The sequence below is a fragment of the Oncorhynchus tshawytscha genome, linkage group LG23 (assembly GCF_018296145.1).
Source record: "Oncorhynchus tshawytscha isolate Ot180627B linkage group LG23, Otsh_v2.0, whole genome shotgun sequence".
NCBI classification, from domain to species: Eukaryota; Metazoa; Chordata; class Actinopteri; order Salmoniformes; family Salmonidae; genus Oncorhynchus; species Oncorhynchus tshawytscha.
This window is the reverse complement of record NC_056451.1, coordinates 13,261,096-13,289,010: the sequence shown is the minus strand read 5'-3', so window position 1 is coordinate 13,289,010 and position 27,915 is coordinate 13,261,096. Positions and strand designations below refer to the sequence as shown.

At 42.8% G+C, this 27,915-nt stretch overlaps 2 protein-coding genes across 3 annotated transcripts; one reads left to right on the top strand and one right to left on the bottom strand.

The window, feature by feature from the left end:
* Positions 1–1,628: 1,628 nt before the first annotated feature.
* LOC112222918 (dynactin subunit 3) lies at positions 1,629–5,204 on the bottom strand. Its single transcript, XM_024385783.2, has 7 exons — positions 5,037–5,204; positions 4,646–4,730; positions 4,423–4,509; positions 2,739–2,822; positions 2,557–2,615; positions 2,369–2,428; positions 1,629–2,093 (listed from the first exon to the last, which is right to left on the bottom strand). Exons 1-7 carry the CDS (start codon positions 5,136–5,138, stop codon positions 2,007–2,009), a joined length of 564 nt encoding a protein of 187 aa, XP_024241551.1. The 5' UTR covers positions 5,139–5,204; the 3' UTR covers positions 1,629–2,006.
* On the top strand, positions 2,781–27,915 carry LOC112222912 (autophagy protein 5). Of its 2 annotated transcripts, XM_024385777.2 has the most exons (9): positions 2,781–2,897; positions 5,515–5,578; positions 6,361–6,522; positions 6,870–6,997; positions 7,495–7,573; positions 12,367–12,529; positions 12,972–13,066; positions 20,488–20,605; positions 25,770–27,307. In XM_024385777.2, the coding sequence occupies exons 3-9, from the start codon at positions 6,415–6,417 to the stop codon at positions 25,904–25,906; spliced, it is 828 nt and encodes a 275-aa protein (XP_024241545.1). In that variant the 5' UTR covers positions 2,781–2,897; positions 5,515–5,578; positions 6,361–6,414; the 3' UTR covers positions 25,907–27,307. The 2 variants fall into 2 exon arrangements, with proteins under 2 accessions (XP_024241545.1, XP_042160566.1); XM_042304632.1 differs by lacking the exon at positions 2,781–2,897 and having other exon boundaries at positions 5,322–5,578; positions 25,770–27,915.

Below are 27,915 nucleotides of genomic sequence, written 5' to 3'. Positions count from 1 at the left end.
TCATCACAATTAATTATATTAGTCATTACTATAGCCCAATAATATGATAGGGTGCGTGTCTGCCTGTATTTCGCAATATTTTAGTCTGCATTTCAGATATTGTCTGCAGATATCTGAATATTGTACCTCCATAACCAATTATGCACATTTTACACAATAAAGACTAATAATTACAATAATAATTGCCCCCATCTGCTGCCAAATTGACCACATTACCGAGCGCGTGCTAGACAGCAGGATAATCTCAGTTGTATCCTCCTCGCGTCCTCTCTCTTCTCAAACCCCATTGGAAGACAAAGGGGAAGGACCACTGGTTTGTCCTCATCCAATGGGGTTTGAGGAGGCGAGGAAAGAGGGCGAGTTGAGTATGCAATAGATATTCTTCCTGTAACGATAGCAAGCTCTTGATTTGAAGAGGCAAGGGGTGTCAAAATATTTGATACGTTACCATAATTTGGAAACGGTTTAAATACTAGCCATATCTATAACCAGGTTTCAATCCAACCATTATATGTGGATAAATGAACTGCCTCATTAAAAAAGTCACGACCGGGCTGATGGAAATAGGATATGCCGGTACAATTGAATAAATGCCGAATTTGTGGTACTTTGTGTTTAAAAATGAATTACGTGAGAAATTGGGGTGGAAATCTCTTTATGCGCAAATATTGATATACTAACATAATGATAACATCGAAGTAAACTTGGAGTCACGCGATGATATGTTGTGTGGTCCCACTACGACTCGGAAACCATGCAGTTTCTAAGGCTACAGATGAAGTAAATGATTAATTTCACAGGGTGGTGAAAGTACACGTGATTAGCTTGATGCTCCTATCCAATGCATATTGAGGGTCTTATTCTGGTGATATAATGATCGATGTGGCTGCCGTTTGACAAATAAAAATATCACTCTTAGCCATAATAATCTCATGTCGGTAGCCTACCCGGAACTGTTGAGCAGCTGGCTAAAGCGCACGTGCCAAGCCCAGTGTGCACATTTGCTATATAACGCAAGTTTTGACAAAACCATTAATAGAATTGAAACGCATTTACCTTGTATTTTTTCATTCGGACATCGACATTTTACAATAAACGTTATGTCCACCACGACATCACGCACACAGGCTTTATCTGCAATAAATCCGTGTAATGAAAACATCTCTGGTGGGAAAATGCTTATTTTATGCAGATTTGATGGAAACCTACCTTGTGACTAAAAATACGTTTTTTTTTTACAACCGATCGATTGTAGCTTTTTTTAAATTAATAAAACAATATAAAGCACATGAGGGAACACAGGCATACATATATTACAGACAATAGACAATCGCGCTAGGGGGTACAATATCACATTACAATTACACAAGGACCTTAAGGGACATGCATATACTTACAATTCTAACAGCTTTTTTGTTAGTAAGAGCATTTAACCGTCTTAAAATACAGTTCAATTTCTTTTAGCTCTCCGATTGTAAAACGTCTTCTCTTAGTCATAGATATGGCTATTGAAATAGCTGTAATTAAATGCGAACAGAAACAATTCAAGCACACATTTGAAGTTTCGACTTTAGTTGTTTTATAACAATATATTGAAACAAGTATTGCAAACAGAAGTAACCAAACAGTTCAGTTTGAATAGTATGGATTTTATTGCAATTACTTTACATTTGTGGTCATGCTGTCTGATAAAACTATTTAAAACCAGGACTTTGTGGAAGAAGAAAGTTAGTGCAAATTCTTCTACACTCTTCTACCATCAACCGACCCAGAAAAAAAGCAGTGTCTTGTGACTGCCTGGAGCAGTGTTGCACAATTGGAATGCATGGGTACATTGTATGTTGAATAAATGAACAAGGATAAAAAATAAACTATGCAAATGTCTCTTGATGTAGCTGTAAATAAATAATATCCAGCAAGTTACATTAAGCTGCATATAGGACCCTTGACACACAGATGACATCATGCCGTGACACTGTCATAACAGTCATCACTGGACATGGTCGCTACTCCACTTGACGGATGCCCTTTGCCTCCTCCACTTTCCGCAGGCTCTCATCCCACTGGGTGAACTGCTTGGATAGCAGGAACATCTGCCAAAGAGGTCAAGGTTCAAAGAACTGGTGGGCCAGGCAGTTCATTCCATTAGCACAGACTAGACATTTCTCAGAGTTCAACATGACTTGACAGAAAACAATCTACAACCACTCACGTTCATTCATCTGACCGAGGAGGTCGGGAGACACGATAGCCAATGTACTCGACACAGTTTCACTAGCTAACCTCATACATTTCCCTCTGTCTTGATCAGTGTTATTTATTCACTTCAATAATTCCATTATTTGCTATTATAAGGAAGGAAAGGTACCATTTTGTTGTACTCCTCAAACAGTTTCTTAACCTCTAGGGACTGGGCTTCAGTTTGGTCCTTTGGGAAAATGACAAGAGCAGTGTTACTACTGTAATTCACAGAAGTCAATCTAGCGTGTCTTGTGAGAAAAGACAATCAAGAAGAGGGGTGTGAATAAGTAAAAGAGAGAGGGGGAGGGTTCATACCTGCTCTTTGATGTGAATCTGAGACAAACGCTGTAGCTTGGTGGCATGCTCTGGCACATCTATGAATGAGAACTTTACAATAAGTTGCGTTCAACATTAAAAAAAAAACCTATTTAACCCATCATCCCATCAATACTTCACAGACCACATTGTAATGGTACTTAAATTCCCCACTCACTGACCTCTGATGTAATTGCTGTCCAATAGAGGCTGGAGGTTGCTGACCTGCTCCAGAAGGGTGGCCTGGGAAAGCAGGAAGTCCTCCTCTGTGGGGAGAAACAAGTGCATGAGTTTGAGACTGGAGGCACATACCAGGGATGCAAACTGGAAGGCCCAAAAAGGTGACTTTTTAAATCGATTTTTTTCACTGAAACATGCACAAAAAAAAATCCCTGCTAGGGGGAAATGCATGTTTTAACTAACTAAAAAAAAACTAAGAATGATCTACATGATCAGTCTGTGTGTATAATTTTAAAAAAGTGGTTAATGTGAACCTAATCCAATGTTATTTGTTGCCTAGACTTTACTGCAAATGACAAGTCTTGAGAAAAAAAAACAATACACTAACATTGCAGTTAGCCATGACAGCCTTTATAAAAAAACATCTTAAAGCAGAAATAGAATGAAACAAACATGCATTTTATTTTTGCTCTATTATAGTGGCCATTATAGAACAAGTGCACAAGGCTGTATGCAAAAATAACATTCCCCGAGTAATGTTTTTTATAATCCACACACACACACACACACACACACACACTAGTGTCAAGTTCAACACAACAAAAACTATTATTACATTGTACACATTCTGCCTGTGGACATCTGTTCTACAATACAATGTGCCAGCAAAAGTGAGAAAGAGGGAACGTGTGTGGTGTTCCTTTCACCTCTATAGTGGCATCCAGTTGAAGTCAGGCCCAGCTACACTTGATCTCTGAATCCACTTGTTTAACAAGCAACGCCTCATTTTTCACCTAATTCTCTCATTCTGAAAATTAACCACATACTGTGGGGGGAAAACATTAGCTAACAGATAGTGGTTAGTTCGTTAGCTAGTCAACATTTCACAGATTGCCAGGGTCCAGTAAGCAACTCACGCGTTATAACTTGAGTAACGGCAAGGAATCGTATACCAGTTAATACTATAGCGAATTGGTTAGGTTACTAATGTTAGCTCATCTGATGTTGTAACGTTACCTAGCTAACGTTAGCTGTCTGACTTTATGAGCAAGATATTTTCACACCATAAACTCAATTATTTGATCAGATGAGTTGGCCAATGTTGCTCAACATTTCTCTGGCTAGCTAATAACGGAGAATTTCGATCCAGCGAGCAAGATACTTAATGCTAATACTTGTTCCACCACACTTTCTCCCTCATCTCACACTTTCCAAATGCCAGTTGTTTTTCGTTTACAGATCATGAAGTACGCTTCATCACCCCCGTCTCCGTGATCAGGCTTCTCACTTACCTCTTCGTTATCGTTCAGGGGACGCGCTGCTGTAACTGACAAGCTGCCTTTCCAGAGCGCGCACTGATGCTGTAACTAGTAAATTGGTTGTCTCTTCTTTCTTCAGTCGCGTGCTGCGCTGCATTCTGTTATGTAAACAGACAGTATTGCTCCAAACGCGCATCACTTCGATCGCTTACAGACAGTAGTGATACACAACACCCACACACACACACACACACACAAACGTTTCTCATCTGATCTATACGAATCACGTAGGTCACCTATTTTGGATTCGAAACGGAGAATTTCACCGAAAGAGGGCATACCCATACGCCAGAGGCTTACTCAATCACCATGACACAGGACCAAATTCGCCAACATTTACTCACATATTTAAATGAAAAACTCTTACCAGCAAGGATGAATTCCAGCTTCATGGCATCAGGAACAGTGATGTGGTCAGTGAACTGAGGGTCCAGATACTTCAGCAGGTCCTCAACTGTACAGAGAACAAAAGGTTGTAGAATATATACTAGTGACTATGTGGGAAATATAATCGCAATTGACCCTGCTTTGTGATTGTCCTGGTAATAATGTGTCCCATCCAAGTCACACAGTTATGTGTCGTCACTCACTCTTTTTGTGTAGAATCTTCACTCGTTCCCTCTTATTTGCAGTGTTTGCAAGGGCGGCCTGAACTCTGGAGAGGGAATCCGCGCACTAGGGAACAGAGTGCATTATATGATGATAAACTAAAAAGCTACATTTGAAAATAAACCGTGTTTATAGCTGTACTGGCATTGAGTTACTTAGCTATCTAAATATCCGTTCGACATTAAAATGTTGGATTGTAGCTAACTTGGTTGGAATACCCTGGTATAGCTGTTCGTCACACATGCGCCATAATATTGACGTCTAAGCATTGATTGTATTAAATCAGTGTGCAAAAGGGGCGTTCGCTAGCTAGCCAAAGCAGCCAGTTGAATCGCTATTCTGCATTTCTAAAATATAATATTATTGTCAAACCTTCATGGGTTTCCCTCCCTTGTTCCTTCTTTCACCGTATATACGACTTTCCAGCGTCTCAAGACGCGTTTCGAGGTTATCCACTTCAACTTTCCTATCCATTCTTGATTCAGCGAGCACAACAAATGGATTTGGATCCTTGTAACGACGTAGGACAGGCGACGGCGCACAATTATTGCATAATTGCAAAACTTCTACGGACCGTGAAAGGGGCCATATTTGTTGTCCCTAAAGAAAACTTCTGCTGTTTCCAAGCTGTAAATGAAACTACACATAACTACAAAATGACTTATCGATTACTTAGCGAATAATAATGAGCGTCACTAACCAACAACTTTATAGGTCCTCTTTGCACTGAATACAACCATCTCGACATGATTATTGCAATACACTACAATGAACGCTGGAGGTCACTCTATAATGCAGGTTACACCTCGTCAGCGAAAAGGGGGATTTTCTTGCTTTTTTTCCTTGACAGGCGAATGACAACACCACCACGGCCCTCTTCCTTCATCGCAGCTGGTTACAAACGCTCTAGAAAAGTAAGATGTTGTTTATCATTTGTCTCAAAACTTTTAGAAATGATATGCTCTTAGTCCTACCACTTGTTTAGGGCAAACTTTCAAATGTGCCCACGCTACTATTTCTGCCAGTGAAGCTAGGTAGCGTACGCAGCTATCTAGCTAGTTGGCTAGCTAGCAAGTCAATACATAATAATGTACATGTAAATCGTTGCGAAGTAACCAATAGACCGTTGCTTAGTTAACTATGTTAAATGTAATCTTATTCCTCACCACCAGTGAAGTCGTGGCTAGTTAGTTACAGTATCTAGCTAACACTTTAGCGAACTAGCACTTTGTATTTCTCCACTAGCCTAACGCTGGCTAGTTGAAGTTGTGTTCACAAACTGTGGTAAGATCTTTGCAGAGCTGTGATTGACTGGTTCAAAAGAGCGCTTGATTGACACGTTCTGTAGAGAGCTTTCGAACGTTACCATTCTGGTGTACTCTCTCATATGAGACTGACTGTCATTGGTGCGAAACTGGAGTTCAAACAACAACGGGCCACTCATAGACCGATATTTATAGTTTTAGCCGTGTTTTGAGGTTATGCAGGGTTTGTTTACAATGACATTGTTTGCAAACAACCAAGTAAAACAAACTCATATTTTGGGTTTGGATCGGGTACGACAGTTCAACTAAACTCATGAGGAGTTAAACTCTCATGTTATCAGTTAAACTCTTAAAATATCAATGGGTATATAACATTCATTTAAAATTCCCAAAACCAATCCCAGATTGACACTTTAATCTGTTGATGACAGGTGGTTTGTAGCTAGAGAATACTTCATTTATGTGCCACTGGGAGCGACAGGAGGATGGCAGATGACAAGGACGTGCTGCGGGATGTTTGGTTTGGTCGGATTCCGACCTGCTTCACACTTTACCAGGATGAGATCACAGAGAGAGAGGCCGAACCCTTCTATGTAAGTGTGACATCATGCAGACTAGTACTAAGTTTTAAAAAATGTCTCTTTGTTGGACAATGTCAGTGGAGGCTGCTGAGGGGAGGACAGCTCATAATAATGCCTGGAAAGGAGCAAATAGAATGGCATCAAACACATGGAAACCATGTATTTGATACCATTCCACAAGCCTGTCCTCCCCAATTAAGGTGCAACCAACCTCATGTGCAATGGACATAGCATTTGTGACATAGGTGTAGCTAATTCAGGTCACACATGATGACTACTGAGCTGGCTTGAGCCATGGACTCTTGCAGGAACTGAGATTGAGCCCCAAATCTTCTCCCCCTCTGCTGTTCTCTCCTCAGCTCCTCCTGCCAAGGGTGAGCTTCCTGACTCTGGTCACAGACAAGGTGAAAAAGCACTTCCTGAAGGTCATGAAGGCCGAAGACGTAGAGGAGATGTGGTTTGATTTCGAAGGAACGCCACTCAAATGGTGGGTGAGCTTTAAATTAGGACTGTGAGGACTGTGTGTTGTAAATTATTGACTTCTTTTAACAACTACTAGTGAATATAATGGTTAGAATTCCCTGTGCCCCTCCATAGAAACAAGTGTCCTAGCACAGCAGTAGAGGACATCTTTTATAGATCAGAATTGAGCATATCAACTTACCTCCTATCATCATCATCATCAACGAGTAGACTACATACCAATTGTCTGCAGTCTTACATTTCAGGCACCAGGTGGCAGCCCAACACAAGCTTTTTACATTTGGTTGGACATGAGTCCTAATCTCAAATTGACATACACACGTAACTCAGACCTTTGGGTAAATAAGGTGTATTTTCTCTAAAACATATTAAGAGGTTACTTAGGATCCAGCCCAAGGTGAAGGAGAGGATAACTCATTATGATTCAGAGTTGGAACGGAATGAATCCCTGGTGACATGTTTCCTCAACTGATGTGGTGTGGCTGTGTTTATTCATTGCAGGCACTATCCAATTGGATTGCTGTTCGACCTACATGCCTCCAACACTGCCCTGCCATGGAGTATCACTGTGCACTTTAAGGTACAACGCAGAATTTGTTTTTGAGCAAGTTAACACAGTACATATCATTATATGTATAATCCTCCAAATGCTGGCCTGTATACAGCAGAGGTTGGAAGTTAAATTATTTTCCAGTCGTTTCGTCTCCAAACAGAACCACTTTTCCCCCCGTTTCGTTCCACTGTTCCGACCATAAAAATACAATTCTTAACCGGTTCGAACCCCAAAAAAGTACCGGTTTATATCGTTCCTTTTTATCCTGTGAAATCAACAGTTTTTTAAAAACATTTAGCTCATTAAATTACATCACCAATCAGTGCGGCAAGCTTGTTGTTTACATGCATGATGGACAGACAAGTGTAGCCTATGGTGCAAGATGTGACACATTTTGAGGGTGTGGAGAGAGCGAGAGACTGTTGAGGAGGAGGCTTGACGCGCTGGGCATCTTGTTATGACATGCATTATATGAATTAGGTCCACAGAATTATACCTAGGAGGACAGCTTCTATGGAGGAACTTTTTAATGTCCTTTGAGCTAGCTAGCTAACAAGCTTGTGTGTGCAGAGCGGCACCGGAATTTAAAACACGTCTTACCTTTTTGTAGTGAATAAATCCTACATGAAATATGATAACTAGGCCTATAGTATCCTTAACTAGCTTTGAAAAAGTTTACACATTTTTCTCTTGCTAATTAAAAATCTCTCCCTATCTTCTGAATCAAGCTTGTAACGTCAGTAGCCTATGCTTCGCAGGGGGAAGGGCAGGGAGCCTAAACACGCACAGGCAAAGATTTTCAGCTTGCAGGTAAACACTGGAATACGTTTTTATTTTAAAAAAATGTAACCAGGTAGGCCAGTTGAGAACACATTCCCGTTTACAACTGCGACCTGGCCAAGATAAAGCAAAGCAGTGTGACAAAAAACAACAAGACAGAGTTACACATGGGATAAACAAAAGTACAGTCAATAACACTATAGAAAAATCTATATACAGTGTGTGCAAATGGAGTAAGGAGGTAAGGCAATAAATAGTCCATAGTAGAGAAGTAATTACAATTGAGCAAATTAACACGGAAGTGATAGATGTGCAGATGATGATGTGCAAGTAGAAATACTGGTGTGCAAAAAGGTCAATTAAAACAATATGGGGATGAGGTAGGTAGTTGGATGGGCTATTTACAGATGGGCCATGTACAGCTGCAGCGATCGGTTAGCTGCTCAAATAGCTGATGTTTAAAGTTATGAGAGATATGAGTCTCCAGCTTCAGTGATTTTTGCAATTAGTTCCAGTCATTGGCAGCAGAGAACTGGAAGGAAAGGCGGCCAAAGGAGGTGTTGGCTTTGGGGATGACCAGTGAGATATACCTGCTGGAGTGCGTGCTACGGCTGGGTGTCATTATGGTGACCAGTGAGCTGAGATAAGGCGGAGCTTTACCTAGCAAAGACTTATAGATGTCCTGGAGCCAGTGGGTCTGGTGACAAATTTGTAGCGAGGGCCAGCCGACGAGAGCATACAGGTCGCAGTGGTGGGTGGTATACGGGGCTTTGGTGACAAAACAGATGCACTGTGATGGACTGCATCCAGTTTTCTGAGTAGAGTGTTGGAGGTTATTTTGTAAATGACATCGCCGAAGTCGAGGATCGGTAGGATAGTCAGTTTTACGAGGGCAGCGTAAGTGAAGGATGCTTTGTTGTGAAGTAGGAAGCCAATTCTAGATTTAATTTTGGATTGGAGATGCTTAAAATGAGTCTGGAAGGAGAGTTTACAGTCTAGCCAGACACCTAGGTATTTGTAGTTGTGCACATATTTAAAGTCAGAACCGTCCAGAGTAGTCGGGAAGGCAGGTGCGGGCAGGCGGGTGCGGGCTGCAGTCAGTTGAAGAGCATGCATTTAGTTTTAATAGCGTTTAAGAGCAGTTGGAGGCCACAGAAGGAGTGTTGTATGGCTTTGAAGCTCCTTTGGAGGTTTGTTAACACAGTGTCCAAAGAAGTGCCAGATGTATACAGAATGGTGTCGTCTGAGTAGAGGTGGATCAAGGAATCACCCGCCGCAAAAGCGACATCATTGATATATACAGAGAAAAGAGTCAGCCTGAGAATTGAACCCTGTGGTCCCCCCACAGGGGGCAGTCTCTGACTGCCAGAGGTCCAGACAACAGCCCCTCTGATTTGACACACTGAACTCTATCTGAGAAGTAGCTGGTGAACCAGGCGAGGCAGTCATTTGAGAAACCAAGGCTGTTTAGTCTGCCGATAAGAATACAGTGATTGACAGAGTCAAAAGCCTTGGCCAGGTCGATGAAGACGGCTGCACAGTACTGGCTTTTATCGATGGCGGTTATTATATCGTTTAGTACCTTGAGCCTGGCTGAGGTGCACCCATGACCAGCTTGGAAGCCGGATTGCACAGCGGAGAAGGTATAGCTTTTGAACTTGGCTTTTGAAGACTTTAGAATGGCAGGGCAGGATGGATATAGGTCTGTAACAGTTTGGGTCTAGAGTGTCACCCCCTTTGAAGTGGGGGATGACCGCGGCAGCTTTCCAATCTTTAGGAATCTCGGATGATACGAAGGAGAGGTTGAACAGACTAGTAATAGGGGTTGCAACAATGGCGGCAGATAATTTTAGAGAGGGTCCAGATTGTCTAGCCCAGCTGATTTGTACGGGTCCAGGTTTTGCAGCTCTTTCAGAACATTTGCTATCTGGATTTGGGTGAAGGAGAAGCTGGGGAGGCTTGGGCAAGTAGCTGCGGGGGGTGCGGCGCTGGGGTTGGGGTAGCCAGGAAGAAAGCATGGCCAACCGTAGAGAAATGCTTATTGAAATTATCGATTATCTTGGATTTATCGGTGATGACAGTGTTTCCCAGCCTCAGTGCAGTGGGCAGCTGGAAGGAGGTGCTCTTATTCTTCATGGACAGTGTCACAGAACGTTTTGGAGTTAGAGCTACATGATGCAAATTTCTGTTAGGAAAGCAAAGGCTAGCTTTTTCAAACTGACTGTGTGTATTGGTTCTTGACTTCCCTGAAAAGTTGCATATCGCGGGGATAATTTGATGCTAGTGCAGTACGCCACATTATGTTTTTGTGCTGGTTGAGGACAGTCAGGTCTGAAGTGAACCCAAGGCTATATATGTTCTTAGTTCTACATTTTTTGAATGGGGCATGCTTATTTAAGATGGTGAGGAAGTTACTTTTAAAGAACAACCAGGCATCCTCTACTGAAGGGATGAGTTCAATATCCTTCCAGGATACCCAGGCCTGCTCGCAGAAGTGTTTTAGGGAGCATTTGACAGTGATAAGGGGTGGTCGTTTGACTGCCGAGCCATAACAAATGCAGGCATTGAGGCAGTGATCACTGAGATCCTGATTGAAAACAGCAGAGGTGTATTTGGAGGGCAAGTTGGTTAAGATAATATCTATGAGGGTGCCCATGTTTACGGATTTAGGGTTGTACCTGATGGGTTCCTTGATCATTTGTGTGAGATTGAGGGCATCTAGTTTAGATTGTAGGATGGCCGGGGTGTTAAGCATGTCCCAGTTTAGGTCTGAAGATAGATGGGGGGCAATCAATTCACATATGGTGTCCAGGGCACAGCTGGGAGCTGAGGGGATTCTATTTCTGGAGAGATTATTTTTTTTAATTAGAAGCTCAAACTGTTTGGGCGTAGACCTGGAAAGTATGACGGAACTCTCTGAGTAGATTGCAACTCCTCCCCCTTTGGCAGTTCTATCTTGATGGAAAATTTTGTAGTTGGGGATGGAAATCTCAGAATTTTTGGTGGCCTTCCTCAGCAAGGATTCAGACACTGCAAGGACATCAGGGTGGGCGGCTATGAAAAGCCAACTGACATTTACTCCTGAGGTACTGACCTGTTGAACCCTCGACAACCACTGTGATTATTATTATTTGACCCTGCTGGTCATCTATGAACATTTGAATATCTTGGCCATGTTCTGTTATAATTTCTATCCGGCACAGCCAGAAGAGGACTGGCCACTCCTCATAGCCTGGTTCCTCTCTAGGTTTATTCCTAGGTTCTGGTCTTTCTACTGAGTTTTTCCTATCCACCGTGCTTCTACACCTGCATTGCTTGCTGTTTGGGGTTTTAGGCTGAGTTTCTGTATAGCACTTTGAGATATCAGCTGATGTAAGAATGGCTTTATAAATACATTTGATTTGGGTGAATGTGTTAAAGCAGTTGTAAAACAAACTTCGGGAGGAGGCTTCTGATGTTAAAATGCATGAAACCAAGGCTTTTACAGTTACAGAAGTCAACACATGAGAGCGCCTGGGGACACACAGGGCCTGGGTTAACCTCTATATCACCTGATGAACAGAGGAGAGGGGTAGGATCAGGGTATGGCTAAAGGCTATCAAAACTGGTCGTCTAGTGCGTTGGGGACAGAGAATAAAAGGAGCCAATTTCTGGGCGTGGTAGAATAGATTCAGGGCATCATGTACAGACTGGTATGGTAGGGTGCGGATACAGTGGAGGTAAACCTAGGCATTGAGCGACGATAAGAGAGGTTGCATCTCTGGAGGCACTAGTTATGCTACGTTTCTGAGTGACAGCGTGAGAACTTTATTGTGTTTTGTTGTGGGACTAGAAAAAAATGCCTGGGACGTAAAAGAACGTTATTAACCGGTTCCCATGATTTTAAAATTACGGTTCTGTTCCTGAAACAGTTTGGATCACTTTTGTTCCTTGAAAATGTTTGTTATTTTCCAGTTTTCGGTTCTGTTCCCTGAACCGGTTCCAACCCCTGGTATACAGTGGTAAAAAGCAGTCCTGCCTGTGTGGTTTCTCTGAGGTAGAATTTCCCAGAGCGTGACCTGCTCCACTGCCCCTCTAACTCTGTGATCGAGGCCCACTTCATGTCCAGCATCAAGGAGGCGGATGCCCTCAAACACAAGAGCCAGGTCATCAACGACATGCAGAAGAAAGACCACAAGCAGCTGTGGATGGGTCTGCAGAACGGTGAGGGCCCCACACACATACACACACACATGTAAATATTGACTTTTTAGACTCTGTACCCTTATGTTCCCCTCTACTCAGCAACTTACACACCCCCAAGTCAACCAGTCAAAACCACGCCACCCACGCTCTCTGAACAGTGTCTTTGCCTCAGCTGCAAAGTTTTTCTCTTCTCACTTACCAAAATATACTCTTTTGGAAGCTTCCATAACCAAACCAGACCAGAAACAGAGAGAGAAAGAGACAGTTACAACTCCACCCAGAAGAGAAAACGCATCTGAAATATTTCAAAAGCTAAAATTGTGTGAAAGTGAGATACAGGGGAGGGGAGTTAGAAACCAGGAAAGGTTACCAGGGTTTCAGAAGCCTCGTAGAGCTGGTTTAAAAACAAAAGGAGATGGGGACAGTTTGTATGTAAATGTAGTTGTGTTGTGTTCCTCAGATAAGTTTGACCAGTTCTGGGCCATGAACCGTAAGCTGATGGAATACCCCACAGAGGAGGGAGGCTTTCGCTACATCCCCTTCAGGATATACCTGGTAAATGGGCTAATACATGCCTTGTTGACATCACAGCCAGTGTGACCTGCAGTGCGGCATTACTGTTAATAGATGATGTAATCAATGCAATCAAAAAAATACGTCAGGTCGCATATACGGCAATGCATAGTAATGAAAGAATACTCTTTTATCATCTGATAAGCAAATAGAACACAATAGTGCTTTTAGGAATATGAGAAAGCATGAAGTGAATATGACGATCAGAGTAAAAATGAAACAAAATACACAGTACACAGAAATATGGATGTTACAACTGAAATGTGCAGCACAAACCACTTATCAACACAATCATCAATGAATTGTCACTCCACTGCCTGGTATTATGATGATGCAGTCTAGTACCTGAACTGTCCCGTAGATGGTGCTGTATGACGGACTAGTAAGGTGCTTCATGAATACCACCTAGTCCTACGGTTATGATTAAAGTGGGCTGCTGTTGAGCAACTTTTTATTTGTTAGTAAGCTTGTAATTTATTGTGATCGATCCAGTGACAGAAACAACCCTACAGAAGTGCTCAGTTGCAAAAATATTTCCTGGAGATGTTCAGTGAATAACTTTTTCCCTCCAAAAATTATTTTGTCAAACTCCTTTGATAACAGCAGATAAATCAAACAATCCTCATCTTTTCCCAGAGATCACCCATTAAACTACAAATGCGTTAGCCTAATGTTTGTTCTGACCGTGTGCTTGGCCATCGTTTAGTTTGACTAGTATATAGTTGGATGTGGGCAACTCAAATGAAGCGTGCCCAAACCGTGGGATGCACGCGGGCACAGGTGATTTACTAAGGGGGATCCCGCGCATCCATGACTCAGATGAAATTCCCTCAAAATGATGAATAAGCACCAGTGTCTCGCCCTGAAGGTCTGGAAAACATTAGGCCGTGTGTATCCCATAGTGTAGGAAAACTGTGGGGAAACGTCGTGCCTGGAATGGGCATGATTTTACCCAAGACTGCTTTCAATAAGCCCTCTGATTAGCTCGACTGGTATATAGCTTTGCCTACCTAATTCCATCGTATTTGAGGCCATCTCTTCTCAACAAGAATAAACAAATGAGTATAGATTGATGTGAACATTTCTCCAGGGGAATCCGAGTAGGTTGTCAGGGCTTTGCTGCTGTGTTATAACAGATGTCAGCCTTTATGCCCATGAAATCTCTCATCAATGTGTTTACTGGAATGTTACAATCATAAATCTATTCAAAATTAAAGACGACCAAACAGAACAATAAGATATATCATTCATGTGTTGACTAAAACATTATAAAAACGTCTTGGCCTGTATTGACTTTTAGTTGGTAAAGGAAACAAAATGTTACCACAAAATGAGATGATGAATATTTTTTGCAACTTCCAGGAAAATGCGATGTAATGCCTAGTCTTCAATTATAATATTGTGGCCAATTCTGTCACGTGCGTATATGGCTTTCAAAAAAAAAAATACAAGCAAAATTAAACAAAAGCTTGGTACAAATTTGCTTTGGGACACAACATTGGGAGTCTGTGTATTGGTTGGACAACCAATACACAGACTCCCAATGTTGTGTCCCAAAACTAGGTACATATGTAACTAATTTCACACTTCAACAAATCGTTTTTTATTTCGCCTATAATAAAACGGTCCAACACAATAATAAAACAGTGGTTGTAAAACCACAGACGCACCAGGACTCCTTGGGTCTAGACAGAAATGTAGTTGTGTACTCCAAATTTAACTGAACCAACGGAGGACAAAGCTATCCGAGTCCGGATGCAGAAGTCACGATTGATGACTATATTTCAACCTGCAGGCCCCCCTCTGATGGCAAATTGCGGTCTTTAGTGTAAATAACATGTGCTGCTTTTGATGCAGACAGAATGAATGACAACATTGACTCTAAATAACAGAGCACTCACTTCCCCTAGACTGTGTTCCTTATGGAACAGGGAAGAGATTCCGAGGGGATGGATTTCTGTGTCATCGCGCCTGTCTTTTTCGGCCGCCAGTTTCCCGCTCCGAAAGTGACGCCACTGTGTTACAAAGTGCCAGAGCCACTGAATCTTGCGGAAAGTGAAAATGATCATCCAACTGGGCAAAAAAAGGTTGAATCAACGTTGTTTCCGTGTAATTTCAACCCAAAAGATCAATGTGATGACGTTGAATGATCGTGAAAAACTGATTGGATTTGCAAAAAGTAATTTCGTATTTTTCTTTACCCAACTTTTAACCTAAATCGAATGACATGGTTCATTTGTTTGTTGAATTACGTTCGGTGACAACCAAATGTAAATCAAAACTAGACGTTGAACTGATGTCTGTGCCCAGTGGCATGCCTGTATTAGAGACCGGTTACATTGTTTCTCGGCAGGTATGCCTTTTTCTCCTGTGACTAAATGTTTACTCATCAACCGAATGGCAGCCCCACTAACCTTTTTTATGTTGGCTTTGAGAGGCACCTTCTAGGAAACTAGGTTGATAGTTTCTTAAATGTCTCTAGGGGATGATTTTACAGTGACACATCTGTTTACAAGCCCTGCTTGTGGGTGTTAAGGTAACAGATGTGAAAGCCACTGGGCATACTGTTGCAAACATTTCTTGCTCACTTATTATGTTACATAACACCCAGAATACTCAGGCCTACAAAATATTCTTCAATATTATTTTTCCCTGTTGTGCGTGTGGACTACTGTGGGAGAAATTAGGACAAGCTGGAATAGAGTGAATGGAAAGGGAATCAAACCCATGGCATATTATAGGCTAGAGTATAGTGTTAAGCTATAGACCTAGGTGTTATGATTATAATGTTTAAGCTAAACATATTGGCTCCTCCATGGAGGAGAGGGAGACATCCAATTACATGAGGTAGCCTACATGTATACTGTACATTACATGGTGCCTCAGTGGTTGAGGGAAATGAGAGCTCAAAAAAAATCCCCTTGGAATTTTTATTTACCAGTGGAAGGTCTTGGGCTCAGTGGGAAAAGTGGGAAAGCTTTCTCTCCAACTGACTCACTCAGTGAGGGGGATTTGATTATCTGGGCTGGATGGGAGGAGTTTACACCAGGTGAAAAGTGGTAAAGCTTTCTCTCCAACTGACTCACTCAGTGAGGGGGATTTGATTATCTGGGCTGGATGGGAGGAGTTTACACCAGGTGAAAAGTTAATAGCATTCATTTTGTACCGGGCTGGCTCCCGTTCAAAGCCCACGGTGAAGTAGGGTCAAAACAAAAGTGACGTAGCCAAGACTAGATTAAGCACGTGGAGGAATTGCCTTCCCAATTAAATCTAGTTTGAAAATTCAAACATATATTTTATGGAACAGCGAGAAACTCTGCAAAAAAAGAAATGTCCTCTCGCTGTCAACTAACTGCATTTATTTTCAGCAAACTTATTAACATGTGTAAATATTTGTATGAACATAACAAGATTCAACAACTGAGACATAAACTGAACAAGTTCCACAGACATGTGACTAACAGAAATTGAATAATGTGTCCCTGAACAAATGTGGGGTCAAAATCAAAAGTAACAGTCAGTATCTGGTGTGGCCACCAGCTGCATTAAGTATTGCAGTGCATCTCCTCCTCATGGACTGCACCAGATTTGCCACTTCTTGCTGTGAGATGTTACCCCACTTCCACCAAGGCACCTGCAAGTTCCCGGACATTTCTGGGGGGAATGGCCCTAGCCCTCACCCTTCGATCCAACAGCTCCCAGACGTGCTCAATGGGATTGAGATCCGGGCTCTTCACTGGCCATGGCAGAATACTGACATTCCTGTCTTGCAGGAAATCACGCACAGAACGAGCAGTATCACGCACAGAAGGAGCAGTGACGTTGTCATGCTGGAGGGTCATGTCAGGATGAGCCTGCAGGAAGGGTACCACATGAGGGAGGAGGATGTCTTCCCTGTAACACACAGCGTTGAGAATGCTGGCAATGACAACAAGCTCAGTCCGATGATGCTGTGACACACCGCCCCAGACCATGAAGGACCCTCCACCTCCAAATCGATCCCGCTCCAGAGTACAGGCCTCTGTGTAATGCTCATTCCTTCAACGATAAACGTGAATCTGACCATCACCCCTGGTGAGACAAAACCGCGACTCGTCAGTGAAGAGCACTTTTTGCCAGTTCTGTCTGGTCCAGCGACGGTGGGTTAGTGCCCATAGGCGACGTTGTTGCTGTTGATGTCTGGTGAGGACCTGCCTTACAACAGGCCTACAAGCCCTCAGTCCAGCCTCTCTCAGCCTATTGCAGACAGTCTGAGCACTGATGGAGGGATTGTGCGTTCCTGGTGTAACTCGTGCAGTTGTTGTTGCCATCCTGTACATGTCCCGCAGGTGTGATGTTCGGCTGTACCGATCCTGTGCAGGTGTTGTTACATGTGGTCTGCCACTGCGAGGATGATCAGCTGTCCGTCCTGTCTCCCTGTATCTCTGTCTTAGGTGTCTCACAGTATGGACATTGCAATTTATTGCCCTGGCCACATCTGCAGTCCTCATGCCTCCTTGCAGCATGCCTAAGGCACGTTCACGCAGATGAGCAGGGACCCTGGGCATCTTTCCTTTGGTGGTTTTCAGAGTCAGTAGAAAGACCTATTTAGTGTCCTAAGTTTTCATAACTGTGACCTTAATTGCATTTTTTGCTGAGTTAATATGTTTCTAGACGATGCATCATGCTGCCTTATTGACAATATGACCGAGCGGCGCATATTACTGTTCCATTTGAGAAGGGCACTCCTCTCTCCGCTTCTGCCCATTCATGTCACGGGCCAAAAATTATTATAATTATATTGATTTACTTTTGTGCACCTCAGCCACCAGTTTATTGTCAATTAGTCGGATTGAACCCACACCGGCAATTAGGCAATGGGTTGAGTTCCTTTGCTCGCTTCAGTCAGAGAGCGAGTCTCTTTTCCCCTGACCTCTCATCGTCAGAGAGTTAATGACGCATCGCTCTTGGGTGTCGCCAGGTGGTACTCTGCTAGCTCTGGTGTCACACAAACTGAAAAGAAAGTGTCTCTGTCCAAGAGTATCGCTCTTCTATCCAGGATCAATGGCCCCTTCTTTGTATGGTACCCAGGTCAATTATTCATGGCGGTTTTTAAAAATGCAACGAAGTAGCTGTCACTTATCGCACTCTCTCCACTCCAGCTCCTGGCATAATCCCACACAAACTCTACGCTTCCTGTCAGTGAGTCACTCTTTCTGGGAATCCAAGAGCCAGCTTCGCGCCTTTAGAGCCACCTTCCCTACCTCACGCCCGGCGGTGTTAGTTACAGCTCCGTTACTCGCACCCTCCCGTTGCCGGTTTCCTTTTCACAGCTCCCATGATTAGTTGCTATTGTGTGTCTGACTCGCCGTTTGTCACCCTGTTTGTCACCTCAGAGGCCCCTGGTTTCCCCGAACTGATAAACAAACTGGTTTCCCAGAACTGATAGCAACCCGATCGCCGGTGTCCGTGTGCAAACACCTGATCTTCTGGACCATATCCAGCGAACGCCACCTTTCTCATGTGCCCTCAGATCAGAGACTGGGTAGCAAGCACCACTTTTAATATTTTACTAGGTGTGTCTGTAGGTGGACTCTTTTCTTCAATTGGTCGTTATCAATAAAACGTCTCTAAATGGTGCCAAGCGTTTGATTTGGCTGCTGGGGGGCAAGGAGACCCCCTAAAACCATTGACAACTGCATGCGATTTTCAAGGGATTGTTAAATGTTATAACTTCTTGGTTCTAATATCATCACCTCTAGAAGAGCATAGACAGAACTAGACATTTTAGATTATTCCATGCAAATCAATTGCGCACATTTAGCTCTATCAGAGTTATACAGCAAGTAACAGCGTGCTTTTCATGATCATTAAACATCAATTGATCATGCAATTTCAGATGCGTGAGGGTAGCCTATCCATTTGAAGTGTAACTAGCTAGCTAACCAAACAACGTGTCATTTAGTTTGCGTCATCAGAGATTAGGCTTTTGGAAAGAGCTTGTCATCGGCAAGTCCTCGTGCTGGTGAAGTTGTCAGTCAGACTACTGTCATCACTACTATAGATGGCAAGCAAATATAGCCATCTAGTTTCTCTACTGAAAGTTAGCTTGTTACCTAGCCATATTGACGTAATCTGTAATTAGCTAGCCAATTATATGTTATTACCTCGGTGCCTGTCATGTCTGTCAGCAGCAATCATAATTAAACAGATAAAAACAATGTTAAAAAGGGGATAATGTTAGCTTCACTAGATAGGTCTACGCTGCAGTTGGAGAGGAAATGTTCTAAGCTTCTATTGCAAAGTAAACATTGTCAGCTAACAGTACATCGGCAAATGCACCCTTTTGTTGATTGACAGGCAGAGCCCACAAAGGATGGGAAAATGAACCGAAACCACTTACACTTGTCAGGTATAGTTCACTTTATCACTCAAATATCCAGTTAATGGCGGCCAATATTGAGAGATATCATGATGTATGACATGATCAATTGCACCTAACTTTTATCACTGGAGTAGCCTGTGAGAGACTTTGGTTTATTTAGTTGTATATTCATTTGGGGGGCAGTTCCCGAGGGCTTGGGTCAGTGCCAGAAATAATTAAGTCATGACTTGTAGCCTAGAATAAGCACTTCATTTTATGTTCTTGCATTGGAGCTATTGTGTGGCTTTGTCAAGCTATTGCAAGCTATTGCATAAAAGTACTTGAGTAATAAATTAAGTAAACAGGATGCATGTTTTGGAATATTTGTTTTCTGTCCCAACTTCTTTTCACTCTTGTCATTTAGGTTAGTATTGTGGAGTAACTACAATGTTGTTAATCCATCCTCAGTTTTCTCCTGTCATGACCATTAAACTCTGTAACTGTTTTAAAATTAGCCTCATGGTGAAATCCCTGAGCGGTTTCCTTCCTCTCTGGCAACTGAGTTAGGTGACTGGGTGTATTGATACACCATCCAAATCCAAATTAATAACTTCATCAGGCTCAAAGGGATATGCAGTGAATCTGTGCTTGAATTCACTGCTCAACCTAGGGACCTTACATACAATTGTATGTGTGGGGTACAGAGATGGGGTAATCATTACAAAATTAATGTTAAACACTATTTTTGCACACAGAGTGAGTCCATGCAATTTATTGTGACTTTTTAAGCACATTTTTACTCCTGAATGTATTTAGGCTTGCCATAACAAAGGGAATACTTATTGAATACTTATTGACTCAAGACATTACAGTTGTTAATCTTTTACATTGTTGGGTATTGCATGTAGATCACGGGCACACAATCTCAATTTAATCCATTTTAAATTCAGGCTATAACACAACAAAATGTGGAAAAAATCAAGGGGTGTGAATACTTCCCGAAGGCACTGTATGTCATTTATTTGTCATGCTCTGATTCCTCTCCCAACTCTCTGTGTAGACGATGAGTGACCGGCCATTCATCCAGAAGTTGTTTCGCCCCATCTCGTCCGACGGCTACACACACACGCTGGGGGATCTGCTGAAGGAGGTGTACCCCGTGGCCATATCCAGCGACGGTACTTACCTACTCATAGACATTGCACTACACTAATTACACCTATACTACATATACCTCTCTTACACACACACACACACACACACACACACACACACAGTGAACACACCCAGTCCCACAAGAGAAAGCAGACCTGTTTCTTCCTCACTGTGCTATCAAAGGGTGCTCTGCATCTCACAGGAAGCCAGAGGATAAAAGACATCAGCCATGTAGGTCTATTTTATTTACACAGTAAAAGAGGACTTTTAGAGAGAAAACACAGGAGAGGGTCGAGGAGGGAAAATAGTTGCCCTCATGTGAAAGAGTGAAAAGCAAGGGGGAGGGGAAGAAAATGCATAGTGGAATGAGGAGCGGTGCTAGATGTAGAGAAGAGGGAGAGATGGAGAGAGAGAGAGGCAGCCTAAACAGGTAGTGTCTGGAGGACTGTGCAGAGGAAGTAGATAAGCAGACAATGGAGCTGTGAGACAGAGGACCTGCAGGAGATAACCTGCATGGAGCAATGCACCACTACCATTACTTCTGTTCTGTCTGCCTGACTGCCTGCATCTCTTTCTCTCTCTCGCTGTCTGCCTGCCTGCCTACCTGCCTCTCTCTTTCTCTCTCTGTCTGCCTCCCTCATGTCTTTCTCTTGCTCGCTCCTTCTCTCCCACTCTCTCTTGCTTTATCAAGAATCGCTATATTTTCTTTTCATACCCTTCCTGTACTTATATAATCTCTTTTATCCATTTCCCTCTTTTCTTAATTCCTTCTCCCCTCTCCTCTGAGGGTGGTGGTGGCTTGGCTTGATACAGGTGAAAGTGCTGCTTTGTTGTGTTCCCTTTCTTCCTCACTGGGGAGATGGGTTTGTGATAGCGGGGGATTATAGCGGTGTGTTTGGATTAGAGGGACTGGGGGGGTACTCAGGCAGCCTAATGGTGGCATTGTTCACAGATGTATTCTGGGGACCTGATTCCCTGTGAGGACCTATCGGATAAGGATGTCCCAGCACTTTGTGATGTTTCAAACATCAAACCAACATTTTTTTTTAAACATTCCCCTCTGTTTTGTCTGAAAGCCTTGATGGCCCTTCAAGCACTCCCGAAACCTGTCAAACTGAACTAACCCAACGAAACATGTAACCAGGGGTTATATTAACTGGGGATTCCCAGCATATGGTAGCATGATACTCAGATGAGTCGTACTGTTACTGGACCGGACCGATGTTCTTCCACCCACGCAGGAAAATCGGACGTCAGCATCTTATTCTGATTAGCAGTCGGTTGGTCGGCTTTGACGTCTGCGAACGCTTTGTTTTGACCAAGGTATTAGACATGGTTTGACTGGGTTAGAGGCAGGATAGATATGTCTGAACAGTAACACGTTTCTCCCCATGTATGACGCAGGACAAGTTCAATTGCACAAGCCTCAGAAATAGTTGCCTCGGCGGGTCAAAGCCTTCCGAGAATTCCCCCGTCATGTCCTTTACAGATGTGACATGTTTCTTTTATAAAGAAAAACTGTTTTTGTGGTGATATTTCTAATAAGTGGAGAATGCAGAAATCCCCCCCGACTGACAAGCCCACGCGCCAACAATAGTCGCCTACACACCCCTCTTATTGATTTTACTCATTCATGGTACAGCCCACAGAACAAAGGAGTGAAACTATTGGCCAATCCGCCCACACAGAACACCACAGTCAGTATCAATAGCGAATCCAGTCTCTTCTCATCAAACGGGCCGTCTCACTGTTCAGAGTGCGGGGGTGTTCTGGGTTTCAGTGGTTGGTTTGATATGAGGGACGGTGGGTGTGTGAGGTGTTGCTAGGTGTTGAGTAGGGGGAGGCAGAAATGAGACAGAGGTCTCCAAGTCAATACCTTATGGTCTGTTTATTGTATACCTGCAAACTCCATTTCCCTGTTCTTTCTTAGAAATGCAGTTGAGGAGTTTATTCATGAAAGAACAAACTACTTAACTTTCTGAAGGAAATTACTCTTATGAGACATCATAAGACAAACATGTTTTTCAGGTCTAGAGAGATGTATTGATAGATTTATACCTGTCAGTTCCCCCTAACATACACACATATTTCTTATTGGCCGGTCAGTGTGTTGGTTGAGTTCTGGTGTAACTGCTTCGTCTTGGCTGGCCTCACTGCAGGGATGAATGGGCTTGCGGCCTTCTTAAATTGGACTTTGCTATACTTAAGTAACAAAACATCATGTCTTGACTGTTAGTCGCCGCAATACTTAACTGCAGTGTGTGTTCATGGGTGAGCAAATTTGTCATCTTTTATTTTTATTCAAAATATGGTGGTCAATATTCCTCTTTAGAAATAAGTTGTTATGGAGTTGTACATACTATTTAGGGAATAGGGTGCCATTTGGGATGCATTTATTAATATAGTAATGCATTAACATTAATCAAACACAACTTGATTGGCCCTAATCACTATAGGAATGTATAACAACCATGCATGCATCCCAAATGCCACCCTATTCCCTAAATAGTGCACTACTTGTGACAAGAGCCCATAGGTCTCTGGTTAGCCATGTTAATGGCTCACAGCAGCATAGTGTGATTCAGATGTGAAAACATCTCTGTCAGTCTTCCTAAGAGCCCTAATATTATGTCACGTTCCAGTAAAACCTAGGGGACCATGCCTTCTGGCCACAGTATAGAAGGATCCATGGAAAATACACAATAGAATTCTATCTGGAGGACTCAAAATCCTTCCACTATGACACAGCGCTTTCACAACATTTCAGAGGAGAATTACGAATTAATCACATTGGTCTCCACCCTCTGAAGAAGATATGACAACCATAAGAGGGCCTACCAGACCATACATTCTGTGTGCAGGTATTCAAGCTGTGTATATTTGGGATGAATTTCCCTTGTCATAGTGAGAGTGTCAGGGGAGCGCCCCCATGAGAGAGGGAAAGACAGAGAAAGTGAGATTGCAATATGAATGTCAGTACTTGTGAGTGTATTGATCGTATGTGTGCGATCGTATCTGTGATCATAGAATATACATATAAATTGCTATGTATGGCTGTACGTAGGGCGGCCTCTCACATTGCTGGCGAGGAATTTTGGCCCACTCTTACATGCAGAACTGCTTTAACTCAGCGAAATTTGTGGATTAGGTCAGGAATTTGACTAAGCTATTATAGAACTTCAAATTTGTTTGGCTTTTTAACTATTTTCATGGAGACTTGATGGTGTTTTGCATCATTGTCTTGCTGTATGATCCAGCTGAGCTTCAGTTTCAGCTCACAGATGAATAGCCAGACATTCTTCTGTAGAATTCTCTGAGACAGAGCAGAATTCATGGTTCCTTCTATTAAGACAAGTCGTCCAGGTCCTGAGGCAGCAAAGCATCCCCAAACCATCACTCTACCACCACCATGCTTGACCGTTAGTATGAGGTTCTTACTGTGGAATGCAGTGTTTGATTTTCGCTAGACATAATGTCATCTCATCCAAAACGTTGACTCAAGTCTGCCAAAAAGCACCTGGATGATCATCAAGACTCTTGGAAGAAGGTTCTACAGACATATGATTCAAAGGTAAAACACTGCATTCCACAGTAAGAAACTCATACCAACGGTGGTGGTAGTGTGATGGTTTGGGGATGCGTTGCTGCCTCAGGACCTGGACGACTTGCCTTAATAGAAGGAACCATGAATTCTGCTCTGTATCAGAGAATTCTACAGGAGAACGTCAGGCCGTCCGTCTGATCTGAAACTCAACTGGGTCATACAGCAAGACAATGATCCAAACACTCGATCAAGTCGACATGAAAATAGCTAAAAAGCAACTATTTTGAAGTTCTGGACTTGCCTACCTGGTTAAATAAAGGTTCAATAAATAAATAACATTTTAAAAACCACATGTTGCTGAGTTAAGCAGTTCTGCATGCAAGAGTGGGCCAAAATTCCTACACAGCGACGTGAGAGACTGATCAACAACTACAGGAAGCATTTGGTTGCAGTCATTGCAGCTAAAAGTGGCACAACCAGTTATTGTGTGAGCAATGACTTTTTCACACAGGGGTATTGGGTGTTGCATAACTTTGTTTATTAGATACATTTGTAAAAAAAAAAAAAAATGTGTTCTTTTGTAGACTCAGGTTCCTCTTGTCTAATTAGGTTTTGGTTGAAAATCTGATAACATTCATTATCAAAAATATGCAAAAATAGTGAAAATCAGAAAGTATTTAAATATTTTTTCACGGCACTGTATTTCCATACTATATACCAGTCTGCAGGTGGTAGGTGTGCCTGAGGAGCTTCTTACTAACCCTGGATTCTTCACTCAGACAGATATTTCTAACGATCGTAACGGTCGTTCAGATATTACGTGTACATGCAACAGTATGCATCTTTTGGTAACGTATAAGGAGAAACGGTCAGTGTATGTGTGCATGTGTGTGTAGTCATATAGACACTGAGCTCCTACATGACTTGGCTACGGCCCCCTCTAGTGTTTTGACCCCGCCCTTCCCCTCAGTGCTCTGATATGAGTGGGTGAAAGGTCGTGACCTGGGGCCCAGTGTCTCTGAAGGGGTGGGGCTACTGTTGCTTTGAGTAAACCAGTAACTTACAGATATCGATGTACACACATACAACATATGCCCATTGAGACTTACTCACATGGACACCCATTCCGATGCGTCTACCTGCTGGCAATCTTTCACACATTTCATGCACGTAGCCATACATCCAAACACAGAGCGCATGCAGATTATCATACTAACTCTCTCTCACACACACACACACACACACTCTCTCTCTCTCTCACGCACACACAGAAACACACACGTGCACACCTCATCGGGCCATCCAAGTGAGGCTCATTTGTCTTGCTGTGTGACCCGTGGTCAGGCCTGGTCACTGTGATTGATTAATCTGTCTGTCGCTAGCCGAGAGCCTTCGGTCATTCTGAGGTGAGAGGGACAACTTAAACACACGCTCACTTAACTATCGCTTGCACACACACACAAACTCCCACACTGTAATCTATGAGTGGTGATGTTTTTAAGAAAATTCTAGCATTTCTGTTTGTAGAAATATATGAAGTCCGACACAAAGTCAAAAGGATTTTTAAGTTGGAGCTCCCTCTCATCCTCCCTCCCTCCGTCCCTCCCTCCCTCCATGTCTCCCTTTTCTCTCTCCTTATACAGACGAGTCCAAGCGCTACCAGGTGGTGATCCATGGGATTGAGCCCCTGCTGGAGACCCCGTTGCAGTGGCTGAGCGAGCACCTCAGTCACCCTGATAACTTCCTCCACATCAGCGTCATACCCGCGCCTAGCGACTGACAGCCCTGGCAAAGTTTGGTAACACCCGGCAACTAGGAACGTTGCAAACTCCGAACGGACTCTTTAGAGAGCAGGAAAACCCACGTGACTGGGGGGGCGAAGAGTGACGCAATTGCAGTGTGACGTCATCTCATTCAACTTGTCTCAAAAAGGAGCCCACCAGGAGAAAATGTACCCTTCTGTTCTCCATCTCTTTTCCTCTCCTCCTTCGCCCTCTGTCTCTTTTGGACCATTATGTGTTTGGGGAAAGTTGTTCCGCCCAAAATGTGGAAGGCCAAGCTGAAAGAGGGCTGATCCGTTTAAAAAGAGAGGCAGCAAGATGCCCCTTACCACCTCCTCTCTCCTCTTCCTCCTCCTAGAGAAAATGACAGAGCCCTGACATGCCTAGTGGGACCCCCTACAAACAGAAGTTGCCTTAGTTTTCCCGAGTCACATCATGCGCTACACGGCTGGACGTTCATAAAGTCACACTGAGTTTACATGGTTGTACTGTATGCCACTGAGGAGTGAAAGGGGATTTTTAAAGACACTTCTTCATTCTTTCTCTCACTGTATTTTTATATTCTCCATCTTTCTCACTGTATTTCCTGTCTCTTTCTTCTCTCTCTTCCTCCCCCTCTTTCTTCTCTCTCTTCCTCCCTCCCCCTCTTTCTTCTCTCGTGTCATTTACTGCCGATGCTCTCTCCTCTCCATAGCTAATTTATCTATTGGAATTCCTTCTGCTACTAATGAGACCGCTAAACTTCTCTCCATGCCAAGCCTTGGGGTTGTGTGTGTGTGTGTGTTGTAATTAGAGACATAATTTAAAGTCTCCTAGAGGGGGTGAGGAAGGTGTGAAGAGTACGAATGGAATCTTGTCTGTCTTCTCTCTTCCGTGTCAAAGGGAAACAGAGCCAGACATGTAATTTGGAGTGTGTTGCAGTCGAAGGGGAGGGAAACTTGTGATGTCACACCTGTCTTAGCACGTCGGGCTTCCTCATTCGCTACCTAGGATGATGGGAGAGGGGAGTTTACAGCTCTGAGTCAGGGCTGGGCTCGACGTGGGGTACTGTCTGAAGGGTAGGCATGTGCATACGTGTGTGTATGTACATGTCTGTATGGGTACTTTTTACACATTTTGTTGTTACAAAGTGGGATTAAAATGCATTTCATTGTCATTTTTGGTCAATGATCAACACAAAACACTCTAATGTCAAAGTGGAAGACAAATTGTAACATTTATTAACAAAATACAAAAAAATTAAACTACTATATCTTGATAAGTATTCTCCCCTCTGAGACTACATGTTAGAAATGCCTTTGGCAGTGATTACAGCTGTGAGTCTTATTTGGCTAAGTATATAAGAGCTTTACACACCTGAATTGTACACTATTTGCCCATTATTCTTTAAAAAATTATTCAAGCTCTGTCAAGTTGGTTGTTGATCATTGCTAGAAAGCCATGTTTATGCCTTGCCATACATTTTCAAGCAGATTTAAGTCAAAACTGTAACTAGGCCACTCAAGAACATTCACTGTGTTCTTGGTAAACAACTCCAGTGTAGATTTGGCTTTGTGTTTTAGGTTCTTGTTCTGCTGAAAGGTGAGTTTGTCTCCCAGTGTCTGTTGGAAAGAACATTGAATCAGATTTAGCCTGTGCTTAGCTGTATTCTGTTTCTTTTTATCCTAAAAAACTCCCTAGTCCTTGCTGATGACAAGCAACCCCATAACATGATGCAGCCACCACAATGCTTGAAAATATGGAGATTGGTACTCAGTAATGTGTTGTATTGGATTTGCCCCAAACATAACGCTTTGTATTCAGGACAAAAAGTACATTTCTTTGCCACATTTTTTGCAGTATTATTTAAGTGCCTTGTTGCAAACAGGATGCGTGTTTTAGAATATTTTTATTCTGTACATGCTTCTTTGCACTCTGTCATTTAGGTTAGTATTGTGGGGTAATTACAATGTTGTTGATCCATCCTCATTTTTCTCATATCACAACCATTAAACTCTGTAACTGTTTT

Bases quoted from the DNA above. Each gene is read 5' to 3' on its own strand.
- LOC112222918 (XM_024385783.2), bottom strand. From the start codon at position 5,138: ATGGATAGGAAAGTTGAAGTGGATAACCTCGAAACGCGTCTTGAGACG. The intron at 4,510-4,645 runs GTGAGTGACGAC...TTCTCTGTACAG, and splicing joins GAAGATTCTACACAAAAAGA to TTGAGGACCTGCTGAAGTAT. The intron at 2,616-2,738 runs GTCAGTGAGTGG...TCTCATTCATAG, and splicing joins GGACAGCAATTACATCAGAG to ATGTGCCAGAGCATGCCACC.
- LOC112222912 (XM_042304632.1), top strand. From the start codon at position 6,415: ATGGCAGATGACAAGGACGTGCTGCGGGATGTTTGGTTTGGTCGGATT. The intron at 7,574-12,366 runs GTACAACGCAGA...TCTCTGAGGTAG, and splicing joins GTATCACTGTGCACTTTAAG to AATTTCCCAGAGCGTGACCT. The intron at 12,530-12,971 runs GTGAGGGCCCCA...TGTGTTCCTCAG, and splicing joins GTGGATGGGTCTGCAGAACG to ATAAGTTTGACCAGTTCTGG.